At 39.6% G+C, this 21,658-nt stretch overlaps 1 protein-coding gene across 1 annotated transcript; it reads right to left on the bottom strand.

The window, feature by feature from the left end:
- Positions 1-8,147: 8,147 nt before the first annotated feature.
- On the bottom strand, positions 8,148-12,635 carry LOC121956238. The gene is made up of 13 exons (XM_042504369.1): positions 12,514-12,635; positions 12,199-12,305; positions 11,900-12,019; positions 11,723-11,768; positions 10,644-10,706; positions 10,428-10,506; positions 10,207-10,317; positions 9,864-9,935; positions 9,699-9,785; positions 9,496-9,582; positions 9,281-9,337; positions 9,116-9,172; positions 8,148-8,202 (listed from the first exon to the last, which is right to left on the bottom strand). Exons 1-13 carry the CDS (start codon positions 12,599-12,601, stop codon positions 8,148-8,150), a joined length of 1,029 nt encoding a protein of 342 aa, XP_042360303.1. The 5' UTR covers positions 12,602-12,635.
- Positions 12,636-21,658: the final 9,023 nt, after the last annotated feature.

Genomic DNA, 21,658 nt, shown 5'->3' with positions numbered 1-21,658 from the left:
AACTCGTTGAGTTATGAGTAAAGGAAAGGTCCGCTAGCTGCTAAACTAATTTATGCAATGCAGAGTGCCACAGGCTTATGCTAATAACATTAGCATGTTGTGTATGTTGTGTATATGTGACCTACAAAAGATAGTTGTTTTATTATTGAGTTTTATACTATGGTGCAAAGATCTTGTTATTAATCCACGTTTTGAGGATGTTGGAAGAAGATTGTCTCCAAGTCAGACAGCCTTGAAGTTTTAGGAAAAAGATCATGGTTTGACTTAAAATGAAAACATTTTTTCAGAAAGCATTTTCAAACAGATTGAACCAGTTTTAATTATTTCCTATTATGTATATGTTGTTGTTATCTTTTCTGGCCAAAAGCGGAGAAAATGGGGGCAGCTTCTCCTGTAACCGACTGTGTTAAATGAGTATATAATAAGGGTTCATATTGTTCACAGGCCCCCAAATCGAATCGCATCGAAATCGTATCATGGTAGACTTTGCGATATTGTCAAATATCTTATTGTTGTCCAAACTACCAATGTAATATCATATCGTGATGAAACCAGTGATTTACACCCCTATTAATTACTAACCTTAATCTCATTGTGATTAATGCCTTACTGCTAACAGCCCTAAGTGGCTTCTTCAGACTAAAGTTGATATTAAGTGTGAAACAATGAATAGTGCAACCATAACAGAAGCTAGCTCAAACAATCAATACTGAGCTTTGGATATGTCTTGAATGCAACCTGGTGTAAATGCACCAGGAGATTCGTATTGTAAAACTCATATTGTCTACCCAAGGTAATTTACAACATGCTAAGTGAAAAGGCAGGTCACACTAAACGCTTGCAACTTAAATGTGTTGTAACTGTTAATTCTAAAATATTTGCATTTTTAATACTGCATACATATTTCCTGTATTTTCTGGTTGTGTTTTAGTAAAGAGAATACTGAGAAATAGATATGTCTGATCATTATAACCTTGCTAAAATAACTAAATTTAAGATGGCCCAAGACTTTTGCACACTGCTGTTCAGCTCGGCTGCAGAGCTGGACAATGTGGAGCATGTATGTCACAGCTCAGTGGCAGCACTTTCTGGTCAGCTGAGGACAACTGAATGTATTTTAACAAGAAGATATAACAATTCACTCCAGGGCGGAAGTGTTAATGGGAAACACAAGACGGCCATCATCATCTTTATCCCCATCATTCTCATCACCATCATCATTAACTCCATCCCTCCCTCATTGTATTTGACATAATGTGCTGATGCTGATTTCTACTGCTCAGCTGGGATCCGCCCTGGGGAGATTCGCTGTTTAGACAGGCACTCCCCATGAGAGGAGGAATGTGCGTCACCTTGGGCCTGCTTATCTTTTCGTTTTTTCCAGCACCTCCCACCTCCTTTTCTTTTCCTTCCCCCACATCTCATCCACATTTTTAATATCAATCTCAATGGACTCCATTAGTGCAGCGCTTCTTCGTGAGTGTTAATTTGTTTTGTCAAAAGCTTTGTTTATCCCAGATTAATATCTCAATAAACAGAGGAGTGCTGTACTGTGGTAAATGATAGTGATTATACAGTAGAAGGTCCACAGCCCATGCTGTTGGACGGAGGCTCACGCAACGGGAGTTTCTCCGCCATTCAAATCCCTCCAAACCTGTGATTACAATAATAACACAGTGGGTACTAATTTACTGCAGCAAACTCGCCCTCGCTCCCTTTTTTTCAGTCTCTGTCGGCGAATGTTTAACAAAACTCCTGCACCACGCTGGTGGCGAGCCTGACATGCATGTGCTCCAGTGGTTGGGTGGGAAGTTGTTTAAAAAGGTGGGACGCCCAACCTTTGACACAGTGCTGTCTCACCCCTGCAGCTTAGTGTCAGTGGAGAGTGAGCTGTGGCATTGTTCAGTCTATCATTAGACAGCGGAGGTCCCAGCAGGCCTACAGTCCGTTTACTCGCAGTTGACCCTTTCACACACACAGACCTTTTTTTTATTTTAACCAATGGATTTGTGTGGCCCATATCAAACCAGGGGTGCGGTCGCTTGGGAGTAAAGGGGGGACTGTGAGTTCAACAGCAGCGATTGAGCAGGGGGTCATTATGTCTGCAAAGACGGGCCCAAGAGGGGACGGAGTGGGGACAGCATCAGCCGAGATGTCACAGATGTCACAAATTCATAGCCATAGGCGGTAATGGAGAGAGAGGGCGGCTGGAGAGGGGGGTTTGCAGCAGTGAGGCTGTGCAGGGCTGGATCTGGAGATAAGGAGATGGATGTGCTGCTTTGTTTCAGAGGGCTTTCTGTTGGGGGTATGAAGTCCAGAGGTTATCAGTTTACGGTTTGAATCGATCAAGCTGGCATGTCAGATCTCAAGTTTATTCATTGAATGAATAAAAAAAAAAAAAAAAATATCTAGAAAGATGACGTGGTTGTTTGTTCTGACCGATGCTTCCTTAAAAAGAAAAGAGTGAATCCACTGCCGCATCAGCCGATTTAAAGGAGATTTTTAGAGTGCTAACAAATGCGACAGAATTTTCCTATACAGATTTTTAAAACTCAAATGTAAACAAAGTAGTACTATTTTGTTATTGGTCTGTTGTTACGTGTCCACATGACTCCTGAATACAGTACTTATAGAGTAGTTTTAAGAATATATAGGGGCATGGCATAAACCCAGTGATGAGGATTGTGCTGTTTCTCTTTCGTGCTGAATCTGTGTCTGTAGAGCTGTGCCAGCAATTCAGGCTGTCTTTGACGCACAGGGTGGGACCAACATCAGAGGGGCCTCTGTGCGGGATGGGCTTCTCCAAATGTTAAACCTGTGAGGCTCGTTCTGCATTGAGACCCCACGGTCCAAAACAAACATATCTTTTGAGACATATATACAATATTCAGTCAGATTAGGTAGTTTTATACACTGAAGTGGAGAAATACACAAATAGCAGGAGCAGGCTGAATCTGTTGGCATGATTATTATTATTATTATTATAATTTTGTATTTCTTCCTTTTCCTCCACTTGGTGCACTGTCTCTGAGAGTGGGGAGGAGCTGCCTGCATGTGCCTGGACGGGCCAGGACATGCTGCCCGAGACGACCTGTGTCCGTTATCAGAGGTAGAATAGCTGGCTATAGCAGGTGTGAGTGGGATATCAGCTAAACGCTGTGTGATTTAGCTCAGCACAGTAGAACCTGGTCAGTATTGACGTCCCTGAAATGCTTCATTTAGTGGGATAAATTATCGGGTGCTAGAGGTTTTACATAACAGGCTGTAGGCATCTGTAGAAGAAATGAGTACTGACGTTGTGCCATGTGGGGTTCTACACATCGCATCATTTCCAGAGCTTTCTGTGATTTTCTATGAAATAAATGATTTATCATGTACCACTGAGACATTTGTAAACCGGGATTAATATAACCCCCTGATTCTGTTTCAGTTTTCTTTGAGGAATAATGTTCTTTTTGGTTTGTTTTCTCACAGTCATTGCTTTGACAGCTGTCTGGGCCAGTGTGTGTTTGCGTCATCGCAGGTCAGAGCGACCTTGTATCAGCACATATTAATAAAAAACTATTGAAAATATATACTTTTCATGCTTTGGGGTTTCTCTGGGAAACAACTTTAAGGATACGTTTGGTATTGTTCCACCTGGACCTTATTTTCCCATGTTTTTGTATATAAGTGACTAATGGGATGGGAACGACCATTTTTGAAACTGGCCCAGGATTGAGTGAGACAACTGCAGCCGACAGCTGAGACACAGGCTGCAATGTAACAATCCAGGACACTTGTGAACTATCAGATTATGTCCATGAAAAGTGCTTGTGTTTGCCACTGACAGGGTCAGACGATTATTATTATTATTATTATTATTATTATTATTATTATTATTATTATTATTATTATTATTATAACTGTCTGTCACGCTCATGGAAAGGATCCCAACAGAGAAAGAGCACTTTGTTCCGTTATGTCCTTTTTGTTTAACAAGCAACAACCTAAAATAGCTGTCTCAAAATCCACCAAACTCCTTGTGAGTTTTATTCTGTCTCTGTTGACTTTGAATGAGGCATGTTTTACAATAATAAATTATTGTTTATTTAAATTGCGTCTAGAGGGTTTGGCAACTTCAGAGCTATTTCTGGTTGAACGTAAAAGATATTACTCTTCATCAAGAGGTCTATCTCAGTAGAGATCCTCTCCATAATTTTGTCAGACACTTGGCATAATAATCTGAGCCTAAGAGTGGCAAAAAACAAGCACTTTTAGTCATTGTAAAGTCAAAAAATGTTGTCGTCGTCAGTCATTTAGACATAAAAACATGGTGAAATAGGGGCACTGGTTGAAAAAGGTACTCTTTAAATGGGCTCAGTGTGTGGTTGTACGCTTATGTGTTGCATAATTATTTGTACTTTTACTAATGTGCCAGTGTGATAAAAGCATAACAGCACGCAGCAATTGTGAACAAATTAATCTTTCACTGTGCCATATGCATAAAAAAACTTCAATATACCTGCTTCATGATTCAAACAGGAAATGAAAAGACGTCTTTAAAGCCCTAATACAGCAGTTATGTTTTATTCATGGTCTGTCCTGCAGGTTACGACAGCATTGTGCTGCTCATGTTTGTACCATGGGAAGCAGAGGACTGAAGCCTGGCAGCTCGAGCCCCTTCCTGACTCAGCTCCCCTTTGAACCACTCACTGTATGCATATGCAGATTTGACCCGGTGGTTTGGATGATGATTATGTCAAATGCTGGTCTGTGTCCAGAGCATATACTACACAAAGCGATCAAAGAGATGCAGAAGAAAAAGCAAGCTGTCAGTTTAGGAGTCGGAACCCAGAGACTCAACAATTTGTGTTTGGACAGGGACTAGTAAGAGCTTTATGCCGGACGAGAGGACTGGTCCCATACTAATCTGGAGAGAGCTCGGCTTTGTTTCACTACAGTAACCCTGAGTCAGTATTACTGAGAGCTGCTACAGTGATCAACCATCTCATATGTATCTGTATGTACATGCAGACCTGTGGGCATACTTGCTCAGCTGGAGTCATCTTTACAAAGCATCAGTCAAGGTTAATTAATCATACAGTGTGGTATGATCCCTGATGTAATCTTTTAATAACTGCCGTGTGAGTACAGCTTACTGACTTCTGGATGCAGCACTGTTTGCTTGCAGCAGTCTGTGAAGCTGCAGCAACTGTAGGCGACCTGCAGTAGACTCGGAAACATTGTGATCAACCAGAGATCAGTTAGGGATAACGCGACTAAGTGTCTCGGTTATTGCAGGCCATGTAGCTTCCCTTAAGCCTGCTTATCCCCAATGCGGTGCGATCAGTGTTCATCTCCTGCTGAGTTTTGCTTCCTTGACTGCTCATAATACCGTTAACAGTGGAGTATGATTGGTAACTAATTAGCCGATATCTAATTATTATGTGCATCCGAGCATAGAGGGTTCATCCATAATTACAGCTTCTCCCATGTACTTTTTTTTTCTCCCCACATGTCATACTGAACGCTGCACATGCATGACGGCATCCATCACCCCCTACCCATCCACCCTTCTGCCCAGCCCCTGCCTTGTCCCTCGGTGGAACTCCCAGAGAGGCGACGCTCTGAGGCCTTGACCATTCAATCACCCTCTTTTCACTGGTAGTATACGGTAACACTTTCACACACTGACATACCAAACATGAGCAACAGAGCCTCTATTCCCCAACACACTCTCCTCTTGGTACTCAGTCCATCTGTGAGGTAAAAAAAGGGGCTTTTTCAAGGTCATTGCACATTTAGGGAGGCTCAGAATAGAATCAGACATTGACTAACAGCAACTCTCAGCAGATCCCAGGAGATAGAGAAGGGAGATGTATTAAATTCAGCCTGAACCCCTGTGTGTTTGTGTGGAACTGTAATTACTACCATGCATCAAGCCACAGGGGCAACAAATCTTTTAAGTACTGTAACACTTGTACGTAACATTTAAATTACCAAGTGATGTGCTTGCTGTTTCTCTGTTGGCTTATTAATAAATCAGAGTGCTATACTAAAAAAAAAAAAATACAGCCCAAAACATTGACACTGATTAGCATTAGCATAAAAGAATCACAGTAGTCAATCAGCAGTATGAAAAAGAGGATGCCTCATTTATTGGAACAAAAGCATTTTTAGCCCCACCCACAGTTGTTGATCATAAAAATACATTATGTTAAAAATGATATTGGCCTATATTTTGTAGATGTAAGTACAATTAGGAATTTTAAAGCTTTTGCAATCTGGAATGAATAATTGCATTTCCACCACTCAACAAAATTAATAAAAGGCCTAATTATGCTGCTTATGTACCTCAGTGATGTTGAAGTCATGACTGTTTACTGCCCCCTTGTGGCAAAAAGTTCATACAGCGATAGTAATGAAACCAACCACAAAAATGACCAAGAGGTTAAATCCAGAATGGAGTACAACATTTATTTCAAAGCTCATGGCAAGATTTTTTTTGCTTATTGTTTTTATCATAGGTGTAGATTCTGGGTTCTCCCTCAATATTTATTTTTTATAACCAATAAAAACATGAAAGTGGCAAAGGACTTTTTAATTTGACAAATATTAAGGCATTTACACTATAAAATGAAGCAAAAGAGGCACAAATCTATTAAAAAAACAATTTGCCAGAATGCAAGAAATTAAATGATTGATGCTCATGCATCTACATACTATCTATATATAAATCGATCAATTAAAAAGCAAAAGCTGAGTACATTAGCAACAAAAGAAAAACAAAGAATCACAATATGAATTTATAAATGCAGAGTAAAATGAAAACACCATTACTATTTGATTGGATAAATGAAAAATTACTGTGGTAAACTCAAAAAGAAAAGATTGGACACACACTGCATGTATGTGTTCCACTATGCATGATCTCATCATACAGAGGTATAATATAATATAGAATATATACTGTACATTATTGTTAGTACATCATCAGTTGGTCTTACAGCTGTGCATGTGGTACTTTTTCTGACAGGTTTTCGGACCACCCTATCCTTTGGTCAAGTCATGCACTTCAAATTCAACCTCCCATGTTTTTTGTTATGTGTAATGACAATGCATATTAATATGTTATATGAGCTTTCTGATTACGGCTCCTATATCAAGAAGCAGACAGCGACGTATAGACACCAGTTTCCACTGGGAAAATGCTGTTTCATTTTTCTGTGATAAAAATCATCTCATCAGAACGATTTAAAGACGATGTAATCATGTAAATTTTGCTACATAGGTCTTGGAGAAAATGGCTCTTCTCATATTGTGAGAAAAGACAGCATGCCCTTAAGAGAGCAGTGCATCATGGGATGAAAATGATTATTTAAACAAAACTTTTGCACTTGACCTCAAAGGAACTGCCAGAAAATGCACCACACAGCTTGAGATGGTGTACATATAATATAGGTTGATATTATTATTATTATTATTATTATTATTATTATTATTATTTACTATTTCTGTAAATTATAGTTGTCATGTTGGGTGTTGACTTCACGTCAGAGTCCTGCAGAAAAAAAAAAAGCCAAATCAATGAAAACAGCATTTTACCACATACAAAAAATCATGTATAGCACAGAAAGCTTTCCACTTACTGGTGCAGTGGAGCACCTGATCTGGCCGCGGTCAAAGCTGAGTTCGTCCACCGAAACTACGGCTACATCTGTCTTGTCAAAACCTTGGATGGCAGCTCTGGAGACAGAAACAACAAGGAGAGGAGACATGAGCCTCTGCACAGAAACAGCAAAGCTCAGTTAATGCTCACTCTGAGCAGACGTCAGACAAGTTCTGAACTTCAGATTGGCCCGTCACATTTGGGATAGAGGTGAGGGAGGGGGGTGCAGTTCATAAAGTTACTCCTGACAGCTGTCCAAACAGCAGCAACAGGCAAAATGAAATAAGGTATGAAGGAGAGTAGAAAGTGGAAACTGACAGAGATTTCTCTTTGGGCTTAGTATGAATGCAGAGTGACTGAGAGCAAGAGGCAGTCTCACCCCTGATCCAGAAGCAGCGGCTGCCCTTCATCCACATGATCTCCACGATCTCCATGATCTCCATGACCTCCATGATCTCCATGACCTCCATGATCTCCATGACCTCCATGGCCACTGTCACATGAGTCCATGGCCCACTGTCACCAGGAGTCCTCCGGACATGTCCCTCATTCTGAGGAAGAATTCACAGCCATGATCGTTGACAGATGGGCACAGAAAAACATCAGAGTGAGTACTTAAAGTCACATTTTTTATTTTTTACCCCCTCTTTGCATTTTGCACATATCGGACAAAATTAATTCTATTTAATTTGAGATCAGTTTATAGTTTGCCTTTGATCAGTGCGATTGACATTCCAGGATGAACTTGTTTTAAACATTTAGGCTTGTTGAACTAATTTAAACATTTAGGTTAGCGTTTCCCAAACTTTTGAGGCCCCCTCACTATCATTGAGTTAACTGACGACCAAGTGAATTATTTCATGAATATTTCAGATTGTATTCAGTGAAATTTTTTCAAGCTCGTTGGTTGTTTTTTAGCTGTGGATTTTTCTAATCCAGAGTGAGGCTGTTTATCAGAGGGAAGGCTCTGTGAATATAGCTTGTTTTCATGACTTTGATTTTCTTGATTTTTTTTTTGCACCCCTTAAGATCAAAAGGAGCTCGCAAACCACCCCAAAGCTTTGGTGAACCCCCCCCCGGCCACTGTAAGGACAATATGGGACACACACTTTACCAGGTAAGCTAGAGGTCACCCCCTATTAGCTATATTATATAAAATGTTCTTACTTTTTTTTCCTTGTGGAATTTGGGTTTAGGCATGTTGGTTTGCTGTTAAATAACAATGTATTTGTTTTTACAAATTGGTGCTCTCTTCTTCCCTGCTTTCATCATACTTTATCATGTGGATTTTTTTATTATTGTTTTTTCATCATTTTGCTTTTGCATCCTAAATGAAAGCTAATATAGCCTGTGGGTTGCTGTAAAATGAAAAAGAGATTCCTCAAAAAATGATTACATCTGATACAATTTATAACAAATATTTGTACTGAACTGCTAGTAAGATCTACAAGACTACAAACTTACCCAATAGTGTCTTTTCCTGTGTTCTTATTCACTCCTCCTGGATCATCCGTGACACCCCTGAGGCAGACAAATACAAAAGTTGTAAAAACTGTGTGTGTGTGTGTGTTGTGTGTGTGTGTGTGTGTGTGTGTGTGTGTGTGTGTGTGTATATGTGTATAAGCTCACCCGTTCATGGCTCGATGATTAAAGGCTCTGTTAATATCAGGGGCGCGTATGTCTTCACTGCAAAACAAATACGAGATAAGAATGACAGACTCTTCTCTGAAAAATCTCATTCACTACCTGCCCAGTCAAAGGAACACTTCTCCTAAATCCTCAAACAAGCACACAAACAAAAAAGGCTACAGACACAAGCAGGAGTAAGCAGTTCTCATTCTCACTTTATAGTCAGCTGGATGCACCCGTTGCTCAAATTGCGGTCCAGACTCAAGGATTGAGGAGTCTGACCATCAGCGTTAGGATCAATACTATGGAGACAAAGGTAGCTTTTAGCAGATTACAGTCTAGACTTCCAATTGCTCTTTAAAAAGGCTAACAAGAGGTCAGAGTGGATAAAGGTATTTTATTGTTAACAAGGCCTAACCTGTCAACAAGCTCTCTTCTAAGAGTGTTATTCTGCTCGATATTATAGTCACCACTTCCATGCATTTTGGAGGCAAGCACACTTTGTCTGTAATGACAAAGAAAAAAGAGATTGTATTAAATTTCACTGATCTGTGCTCAAAGTATTTTATAAAAGTTAGCTCACCTCATAACATTGTTCTGCTGAGTCTCTGAATCATCAGGTTGGACCACTGGGACGGCGTTATATTCAGTAACACTGAAAATGTCCAGTTAAATTAAATTAGCCAATGTTGAGTTTCAGTGAATATAATTATTTTCTTTCCCACTTCTTCTTTAGAGCAGCTCAACAAGAAAACATTTGAAACAAGTTTTTAACTTTAAGCAGGCAAAAGTGGGTTTTTTTTAAATTTTTTTATTTTATTTTTTTTAATGGATATGCATTGAGGAAGATTAAACTAATTGAGTAGAGAAGTTGCTCTCTTTGTGTACCAGTGACTACTGAAACATATGTAAAAAGTTAAACTGACCCATTTTCGTGTGCCTCTCTCCTTTCTGCCAGGAAATTCCCCTCTCTACAGGAACAGGAAGTCCGTAGGTATCTGAAAAACTCAGAAACTCCAACTCCGCCCTGCTGCTTCCTGACACAAGAAACAAACAACATACATTTCTGAATCCACTCAAGAAACTGTAAGTAAAAGTTCAAATGCCATTTACAGTCAGTTGTTATTGCAAATAGAACAAAGCTCACCTTTTCCAAGAAATGTATAAGCAACAAAGTGTCACGATGATGATCCCGATGAGCACTGCCAGGCAAACTGATACACTGACTGATACACCAGACAACACACAATTTGCAAACATATTATTGTCAAGGATCTATTTGAGTTATTTTATAGCAGCGTGACATAAATGTTGGGAAACAGTAGAATAATTACAGTGTCACTCAGAATAAACTGACACTCACTGATGGGGTCCCACTGTTTAGGATTCATTGGTGAATAGCTGGGTTCAGGAGTTGTCTGCATCTCTGTTTAAGATAAAGAGGAGGGATGAAACACAGTGTATAAGTATACATGTACATAATATAAACATGGACGGATTATGAGAACACGGGCCCGTAAGCACAGACATGCAGGTGACCCCACCACAACACCAAAGCAGCAGGACACAAACTTTAAGCTTCTTTTTTCATCTCTGTGGTATTTTTTTGTCACTTTGTTGTAATCTTTTCGTCTTTCTGTAGTTTTTTGTGTCTCTTTAATATTATTTTGAGTCTCCTTGTATTAGTTTGTGTCTGTTTGTGGTCATTTTGTGTCTCTCTGTAGTTGAGTACATCTCTTTGTAGTCCTTTGTGTCTTTTATAATTATTTTGTATCTCTTAGTGGTCATTTGGTGTCTGTTTGTGGTCATATGTATCTCTTACTGGTCATTTTTGGCTCTATGTGGTTGTTTATGCCTCTTTAAAGTAATTTTGAGTCCCTTTGTAGTTGTTTACTTCTGTTTGTAGTCAATTTAAGTCTCATGTCATGTTGTAGTCATTTTGTGTCTTTTTAGATTTTTTTTGTTCGTCTTTATAGTCATTTTGAGTCTCTTTGTAGTTGTCTAAGTGTCTTTGTAGTCCTTTTGTTTCTCTTATTAATTATTTTGTATCTGTTTGTGGTCATTTTCTGTGTCTGTGGTTGTTTGTGTCTTTTTACAGTAAATTCAAGTTTAATTGTTTACATCTGTTTTGTGTGTTTTTGTAGTTGTCATTTTTGTCTTTTTTTTTGCATCTTTATAGTCATTTTGAGTATCTTTGGAAATTCTTAAATTTCTTTTTAGTCATTTTTTGTCCCTTTGTGGTTGTTTTTATCCTTTTTGTGGCCTTTGTGAGTCTGTGTCTCGTTGCTGCAGTTATGCATCTTTATAATGATTTTGCGTGTTTTTTTTACATTTTGAGGGGCTGAGATTTTGGGCCCCCTGGCCTGTGCCTTGTAGGCCTGTTCAGTAAATTATCCATGGATATAAAGTGAATCAGTTATTCACAACATCTCATTGCCTTACCGGTAATTGTAAAATCCCAACAGATCTCATGTACAAGCTGCTTCCCCTAAAAAGCAAAACCAAAGTCTGTATTATGAGAATGTAAAGAGCATATTTCCCGTTTACAAGAAAACAAGTCAAAATGTATTTCACTAATTCTGTTGATATAAATACACAATAAAATAGAAGGAGACTCACTTCAGAAATGAAACATTTTACTTGCAGGTCTCTGCATTCTCTTGTCATGGTTGAATTGCTGTTGATGCTGATCACTGCAGGCGTAAAATTAGTGCCATCTTTACGATGGGCAATCGTCGTCTGTCAGAAAAATAAAAAGCAGCTTAATATGACTCACTGAAGGCACGGCAAAAACACAGGAAACAGTTATTTGTTCGCCTAATGTCAAACTTTCACTTTCACTTTTATCTGTTCCTTCTTTTTGTTTCTTTCTTTCTTTAAACACACACTGTAAAGGACCATAAAACAAATAAAAATACCTTATTATCATACACAAGACTCTCACTTTCCTCAGGACAGTCATACGTGAACAGGAATCCATTATCAGTCTTAATGCCGTTGCAGGAAATGTTAACTTGAGTGCACCCTGCGAGGCAACAGAGTTTTACAGTATGTGATTAAAAAACAATACAGTCAGCAATCTATAAACTTCCTAAGGTAGCAACAGGTACCGGTAACATCCAGTAGCTCGCGTATAGTTAGCTTAAAGTTACAGGAAGTAGTAGTAGTAGAATTGCACTTAAAAACTAATAAAAGTGGAAATAAATACATATTCCTGGTGCCCCATGTCTTACCTTTTGTTGTGATGACATAGAAAAACATAAGGGAAACAATCGGACTAACTTTATGGACAGTTTTGTCGGGGAAAAACAGGAACTCCATTTCCAATTCTAACTGCGTACTTTCAACTGCCCACACTGAGGTAACGTCAAGTAAAGCAGGAAGTGACGAAAGCCTTAAAAAAAAATTCTAAATCTAAATCTAAATGTTAATGCAAGGATACTTGTCTTCGCCTCGGCTAGAATAGTGTGATTAGTTAATCTGAAGAGAATTTTCCCCCACTTTTATTAAAATCAATTTATACCGTACTTCTATCTTTAATGTTTTTGTTGTGCTCATAAATCTGTACTTTATCTCACCGGCATTCATCACTCAAGCTTTAAATTAAAGCTATCTGGAACAGTGCCACGGTTTTATTTCAAATTATCCTGATTAAAGAATTTCTCACATAAGTATCAAACCTCATAAATTCTTAGTTTAATGACTATGTCTGTAATTTTTCCAACGAACACAAGGGGAGGCCCTTGTCCTACGGGACAGAGACACGTTGAACTGAATGCCCTCAGACTCAGCCTGTTGTGAAGAGACACCAAAGGGCTTTAATTTCATTTCACATAAAACAAAATAAAACAGATGTGTTGTTAGATAGGCACCGTACATCCTGCGGCCTAGTATGGATTCTGTATCGTAGTGGGACATTTTTAGCGCTCAGGTGGACACATTAGTATTCATGCATGTTCGCATTTGTGTTGCGCACATCCTCCTGTTATGTTTGGAGATGAACCGTGGACAGGGGATGGCAGAAAACAGAGGGAGAACAGGCCACTGACTACTCAAAGAGGCCTCTGTCATTTCTCCTCACACACACACACACACACACACACACACTCACTGACATACAGTGCTAGGATAAAGTAGAAGCCGCCATGCTGCAGCACGCTTCATTTACACTGCATCTTCTCTGGTCCACCGAGAAAACACAGACCATCGTCTGTGTCACTCAATATGGGCCCCTCTCTATCTCTTCAACTCTGTCTACTTCCTCTCTGTCCCTCTCTGCCTCTCCTTTGCTCTTCTCTGTCTCTCTTAGCGCACCAGCATTGTGAGTGAAAAAAGTCCAAAACATACTCTCAACTGTTTTTTTTTTTTTTTTTTACCCTAAGCATAATTATCACATTGGCTTAGATGTAGGAGACGATATCAAAGCCAAGCAGATTTCCTGATTAGCCAACGTGGTGTGACTAACCAGTTCAACTTTGGATCATTTTCGATAGCTTCATCACTTCTTGGAGAGAGCCGTCCGCATCACAACAGGCATGAATGAGGGAGTAAATGGACTTGGCTTGGCTCCCCCAATTGGGAGGCTTTGTGAAAGTGGACTTGTCCAATCATCTGATCCATTTTCCATAGATATCAAGTGACAGTGGGAGGCTTGGATGTATCCTACCATCCATCTCCATATCCACATAGCGCCTGCATAAACAGAGGAGAGGAGTGATGACGCAGGACAGACTGAAAACACACACAAAGCTCTGAACATGCATGTCCCACGGCCCGCACTCCCACAAACACTGTGCGTCCAGTTCTGAGAGACAGAGTAAATTCCAGCCAGTCTAAACAGGACTTTTAGGGTAAATAATTACAATTTGGCTGCTTTTGAGTCCTCTCCCCATCTGTCTCAACTCTTCCTTCTTCTTCCGCTCATAAGAGCAACGATGAGAGATAAACAGCTCTCTTCCCGTCTCACTGCCACCCCCTCAATCCCTCATTCTCTGTCCATGTGGATGCGGGCAGTACTATAAGGGCTTGAAAGGTAGACAGATTTTGGCGCTGGTATTAGGAATTGTTTTGAACTAAAGAAAGGCAAGAGGTTAAAAGAACCCCCATAAAGTTTGTACAGTTCACCATTATGAACCCAAGTGTAAAACTAAAGCTGGGTGCACCATTCAGAGCGTGTGAGTCAAAGCTGAGGCAAAGCAACACCCTGAGAATCTTGAGTAGCTCTGAAACAATACCTCCTGCTGCCTAGTACCCCGCTTGGCTTGAGTTCGAGTAGCTCCACCACAGTTTCTAAATACACCCAGCAGAAAGTCGACTGCAACCATAACAGCATATACAGGCCAGGAGCGACTCCTTTTAAGAAAGCAGTATCATGTTCACACCCTGACAGTGAGTATTTTAGACTTTGCCTTTAGATAACAAATGTTCCAGTTGTATTATTCATGCAGAGAGCAACACCACAGGCAATTACATTGCATTTTCCCTGAACCCAAACCTTAGAAGTGATTGAACCGTGGCTAGGAAAAGCATCAAGTCACAAGGGGTGCTTTCAAGTAAAATGGTAATAAGCATAATCCCTCATTCTGAGTGCGAGACCAAAGGAGAAGCGAGTTTAGAGAACGGCAAATCGTGCAGGGACTGTTACACACACTTTGGTCTGTCCAGTCAGCTCAGTATGAAGCCTGAAACCCCCACAGGCACAGGTTGGATATCACAAAGGGGCATCTACACACCAACACACTAGCATTTTTATTCACATATAGTGATGGGCAGACAGATTCTTTTCACAGTACTGTGTCCTTCAAGTTAATACATGTTAAAGTGTCAAACCCATGAATGGATTACTGATTGGGCCTTCTGGGCACAGGCCCAGGGGCTCAACATATCAGGGCCCCCCTAGCCTTTACCTGCAAAATGTCACTCAAATTAACCCATACCGACCAGAAAGAGATGCAAAATAACTATGAAAATGGACAAAATGACCAAAAGAGACATAATAATATCAAGGAGATTTTAAAAAAACAACAAATAGACATAAAACAATAACTAAGAAATACATAGTGACACCAAATTACCTCAAAGAGACACAAAGTTACCAAAATTAGCCACAAAATGACCTCGAAGAGATGCAAAATGACTGCAGATAGACACAAAACAATCACTTGTAGACACTAAATGAACAATAATTTAAAAAACAACAACAAAAGAGACACAGAACCACAAAAGTATGCATAACAACAAAGAGATGCAAAATTACCACAAAGTCTATGTGTATTGCTCCTGTGTAGGAGAGGGTGTGAGGCCATTTGCATATTTGTGCTCAGGGGCCTATCGTCTCATAATCCGCCCATGACCAAACCTCGTTTGATGCTGCAAAATATGCATTTTGTCTCTGACACTCAGTTATAGTACCTACACATCCAAGCTAGTGCTTTCTGCCAAACAAAAGTTCTCTCTAAAGCATTATCATGTAGCCAAAGTTTACATGCATTTGCATACATTGAGATAAAATTTTCTTTTAAAGCACTGATTCAGCATCCCACTTGTTTGTAGGTGTCTATGTAAGCAATGTGTTGTTTAAACACTATGAGCAACAAAATACAACACTTTTTCTGCGCAGTAGCGATCTCTGCAGCATCGATTTCCCGCCATTACCCCTGTCCAAACGATCGTGAGCAGCACCATTGATCACAAGCCCACCGCTCGGCACCAACAGCTGTCAGCCATGATGTCAAACTCCCTTTCATAGCATCAAATAACTTCATAAAACTTAACTTATCAGAAAAGTAAAACGATTGAACATACATCAGCGGGATAAGAAGTACCTAAAATGACAGAAACCATTTTTGGAAAAAATATATTTGTCGTGTACTTTGAGATTTTAGTTTGGCCCATGTCCCATCTGCTAACATAAAGAGGGCAGGCTGTATGACCAGCCCGATCGACATATTTTGGCTTTACTTTTTGGGAGCTGTTACGTTTTCCACTTTCATTATACAGTCTATGGTCTCGACGTGAGTCAGATTTAATTAGTCCTCGCTTGTTATTTGAATGCTTTTGCTGCAGTACGTTATAACATCTGATGGATTCATGAGCATTCTGATGTCCGACAGGCTGATCTGGTAAACCAGACACTAAAAAGAGTCGTTCAAAAAAATTTCTTCATTCACTTTTGCCCATCACTACTCACTTATAGAGAAATACGTACACAGTAATCACATTCATGTGGGTTTCGCCCAGCTCACCCACTGGATTGTGTTGTGTACTGTAATACATAAACATTAAATCATGCTATGCAGTTACATTATGGAACTTACATACCAAAGAAATGAACAGCTAATAAAAGTGAATTAACAAGTCTGAGAGAATATTCTGCATGATTGCTAGGAGTGGAGGCGTCACGGCAATATATATATGAATATATGAAGTCACAGGGCCTCACACAATAACATGCACACCCCACCCACACCTCCTACACACATATTAAAGCCCCTTCTACTGCAGCCAAGTCTCCCCCTCATTTCCAAAAAACCACAGCTCCCCTTTACAGAGCTTGGTTTGCCTGGGCACAGCAACCTGATCCTGCTGAGAAACTCTTATAAAATGGCACAAATAAAACAACCCAATCCACAGCACCTCTCCTCCATAGAGCCAAACATGAAAGTTCTGAATGATTTCTGCAAACAGACCAACCCCTGCTCGAGGGCTTATCAGTGTCTGAATATAAAGGCTTGGCAAGGTTGCATCTTGTACATTAGGCCCAAACAGCCACGTCGAAGCACAGTCTAATGCACAGCAGCTCTTATTCACATGGTGCTCAGGCACATGTTGTGCAATATCAGAGAGCAACTTGGACAGCCTCTATTAATCTGTTTTCCAGCTCAATCTCCTGAGAGGGATCTCTGTCAGAAAACAAACCTCTCTGTTTGAAGCTTGGCCTCCAGTTAAACTTGCTCAACTTCTGCCTTTCTCTGTACTTTTTACTCTCCTTTCTCTGCATTTCTCCCACTTTCTCTTTCACCCCTCTTCTCTTCCTCTGCCGTTTCTTCCTCCCTCTCTCCTTTGCCATCGTTTTTTCCCCCCTTGTATTTCTTTTCTTTACTCTCTTCATGTCTTTCTCCCCCTGTGCTTCGTTGCTGGCGTAAGTCTCAGTATTTGGCCGGGTGAACCCAGGGCGAGCGTGTCTTGTTACAGCAGTCCAGGCCCTCTGATAAAGCCCTGCATTGTGGAGTATAATCCCTCAGAAACAATCAGGATTTTTATACCGTGCACTCTGTTATTCCTGTAGCCTCACACGTAAAAATGCATGCACACACATATGCTGCGACTCAGCTCACACACGCCACCATTTGTTCTGACACACAAACAAGCAGCGGCATGCACTGCACACTTAAGTGGACCCATGAGAAAGTACGCAAGAAGTTCACATCATATTACCCTTTTGGTTCATTTAAGCTACTCTCTTAAATGTGCATACTGCTCTTTGTCATTGACAGTAAAAAAGACTGTCTCACCTACAGCTTTGATAACGTGAGTGAGAAAGGGAATTGTAAATGTGCAGCTGCTGCAGTGCTGTAAAATGTCAGTTAAGTCAGTATGTCTATCACTGTCATGTTTTGTTAAGGCAGCCCTCCTGTAGCTGTTCACACTTGGCTGAGTCCTATTGTTAAATAAACAAAGCCTTGTGTTTGGTCGTGCTGCGGATCAGTGAGGCGATCAGGCACTCACCTGAAAAATTGGAGAGAAGAGAGTGGAGAGCAGAGCAGGAGAGCGGCACACTGCAAGAAATGTTTCAACATACTTAAAACGTCATTAAAACGATGAAAAAATGGGACGTTTCGCAGGTATTTTTGACATGTTGTAGCATGAAAAGTAAGGTGAAATGAACAGTGTGCAAACTAGGTGTTCCAGTTACAGGGCCCTGGTACCTTACCGGAAAATTTGAGCTGCAAAGGCCGACAGTTTAATTTGATTTGATTTGGACTGTCATAATCAGAACATTCCAACCATGTACTTGTACTATACTCATAATTCAGATCTGATACTGTTCATTCCTTTCTATAAACAGCCCACCTAGACTGGTCCCTGCAGTGAACCTGTTTATTTTTCTATGATCCATACTGTTAATCTGATTTTCGTTATCTTAGTCTTTTTGTATTTGCACTTCCCACCTTGTATTGCAACGGCTGCACAGCAGTTTCCCTAGGAATAAAAAACGTTTTTTCTTATCTTATTTGTGTGAGACAATTTTTTCTTCTATGACATAAGGCTGACCACTCACCTGATTGCTCGTACCAAAACGATAGCGATTAAATTCAGTTACAGGGTATGTCAAACTTATCCACAGATTGCTTTGTATTTGTTTTGATTTTAACATTTTATTTGCATTTGATATTTTCTTGCTTTTTAATTATGTTCACCAGGTTTAATCCACAATGGGATCATGGCCTTGTGTGTGTGTCCATCTGTCCATAGCTAATCTCGCAAAATATTGGACCAATCAGCCGAATATTTAGTGTTCTCTTTTATGACTGTATGCTCAAGGATCTCTTGTGGTTGCAGTGATTCTCAACTGTTAAAACACTGTTTCATTGACCGTTTTTTTTTAACCGTCATTGACTGCTGACTCCTCTCTCCAGATGATGGGGGCAAATTTTCCAGAAATTGGGCCTTTGTAATGATTCAAAATCTGAGATCTATAAAAATATTGTTAAGTCTCTCATATTGAATCCAAAGATAAATTTTATACCCAATATGTTCTGATTCACTAAATTTAGGCATGATTCAAAATGAACTAGTCCTAATTTTTAAAATTTTTGCTGCCATCTTGACAGTAAGGGAGCCAGGGGGGACACATTTCTCTCTATGGTCCAACTACAACCTGTTTTTATTCTGTCCACCCCACAGTGTCATACCACACGGGAGCTTTTCAGACGCAGATCATTTTGCCTGCTTGATCATGTAGACTTGCAGATTTTGTTGATTTGGTCATTTTTCCTTGATGTTTGTGTAAGTAGGCTTTATGAGCTTTTTGGATGCTTCTGAAACACGTTGTGGCGTGTCTGCTGGAATAACAAGAATTTTCTGTAGAAGCCGGGATAAGCTCAGGTAGCCACCTGGCAGAGATCCGCACTCTTCTGACTGCAGTTTTTGGGTTTTTGCTCTGTTTCTACACTCTTTGCTTGACTGCAAGTTTGTTTTTATGTCAACATTTTGCACAGTCTGCATTTGTAATTGTTCATGTATTTATCTTTACATTATTCACAGTATTTAGTATTCTTCCACAGTTTGTACATTTTATTTTGATCGCCTTAAATTTGCAACATTACCATTAGCATATCTGTTATAGTGACAGCTTGTAGCCAATTTCACTATTGTATTTGTATTTATTCTTATGTTTTTAATCTCATGTTTATATTCCTTTTCCCTGTGTGGCAATAACTGCGTCAGTGAAGCTGATTTGCACTGTACACAAGTCATATTTCATTTTTAAAAACTTTAACCCATGCAACTGACTTGTGTTTCTTTTTTCGTTTTCTTTTTTTTTGCAGTGTGCACGCTTGCCGAAGACAGCTGTTGAGTGTCTAGACAGATAGATACTTCTGTGGTTCCAGGTCTGGGATTGTCTCCCTGTCTCTGCCATCATTCCTCATCTTCCAGCAGGAGGTTTCCTTCACCGGCTTTTCCACTGCAGGCATCGTCTGTCACCACAACCAAGGGGAAGGAGAAACATAATTACAGGACACAGGAAACCACAACTCGGCCCTGAAGGTTAGCACTAATAACAATGGCAGCCAGCAGCCGCGACTGTCAGACTGACATTGTTCAACAATTACACCAAATGACTGTAAACAGTAAAAGCTGCCGTAATCCACCTGTCACTAAGTAGTGCCAGGAAAATGCATTTTAAGAGATACTAGCAGACAAGAAATGAGGCACATGGGCATTAGATTTAAGAATGATTTATTACTGTTGTTAAAGATAATATCTGCTACTTACTGTGTTGTACTTACTGCCCTCTATCTACACAGGCTCTCCTTGGCAAGTGATCTTAGTAGATCAGCATTACACACACAAATTACTCACAAGTTCACCTCATTCAAAACTAGGAATTACAGGAATACTGGTGTAATATAGGCGTCTGCAGTGAGAATACTCATTAAACTGTTGGTTCTGAGCTATCATCACACTGCAGCAGAGCGTAGATGAAAGAATGTATACACACACATGCACATACAGTCGCAGAAAGAGAGAGGCTTGCACTGTATTTAACAGTTTCCTGGGCTCAAACGAGCACATTTCACTGGCTCTCTGATTTACTGCAGTGTTCTAAGTGTGACCTCAGCACCTTGGGTTCTTTAGTGCTCCTTGTTATTCAAGGTAGTTCCCAGAGAGGACTGTAATTAGGAGCACTGCTGCACCATCCTCTCTATCACAGACACACACTGCATCATGCTCTGGCACATACAGCACTTTACTGTCCCAAATACTGTACTTTAATCATCATTATGTACACATTTACACTCACCTTGTTTAGCAGCCTTATACACTAAAAAGAAGATAAGTTAACTCATTAGAGAATTTATTTCAAATTTGCCATAATTTTAGCAAAACAAGATAAATGCCAAGTGCAGTACTGTGCAAATTTGGCTGAACAGTGACCTCTGTGGCAACAAGTGGCAATTTCAGGATAATGGCTCTTTGAATTTCCCTCTACTATCTGTTTTACCTTTGTGATAAATCCATTGAAATATATATCTCTGACATGCGGTGGTGGAATCTAATTAATTAACTACATTAATTCATGTATTGTACTTCAGTACAATTTTGAGGCACTCCTACTTGTGTCTTTTTCATACTACTTTATACTTCTACTCCACTTCATTTATTTGACACTTATAGTTAGGCCTACTAGTTACTTTGCAGATTGAGATCATTAATTAAAAACATATATCAGCAGATAAGTTATTATAATCGTAGATAAACCCTTTGAAGCCTGGAGCAACATCACTTTTCTTGTGCTGCTTTCTCCTCTCACAAGTATTTAACCTTTGAGCCCTGAGCACATTTTGCTTTCTTTCAAAAACACAGGAAGAAAAGGGAATGAGCAACAAGAAATGTTCTACAAATTGCAAGAAATTAATATATTTAGAAAAACATTTTTAAAAAGCTTTGGAAAAAATGTCTATGGAAAAAAAAGATGGGTAAAAAATATATTTATAATTATCATAATTACGTATTTAAAATTATGTTACAGAATAAATATACATTTTAAACACTTTTTCCAGGTAAATTCATGTTTTGTTACTAATTCTAAGGTAATTTTCATGTACTTTTAAATTTCTTGCTAATTTTTGGATTATTTTCTCTTTTATTCTC

This window comes from Plectropomus leopardus, chromosome 17 (assembly GCF_008729295.1).
Source record: "Plectropomus leopardus isolate mb chromosome 17, YSFRI_Pleo_2.0, whole genome shotgun sequence".
Lineage (NCBI taxonomy): Eukaryota > Metazoa > Chordata > Actinopteri > Perciformes > Serranidae > Plectropomus > Plectropomus leopardus.
Note: the sequence above shows the minus strand (reverse complement) of the source record. Positions and strands in the feature narration are given on the sequence as shown.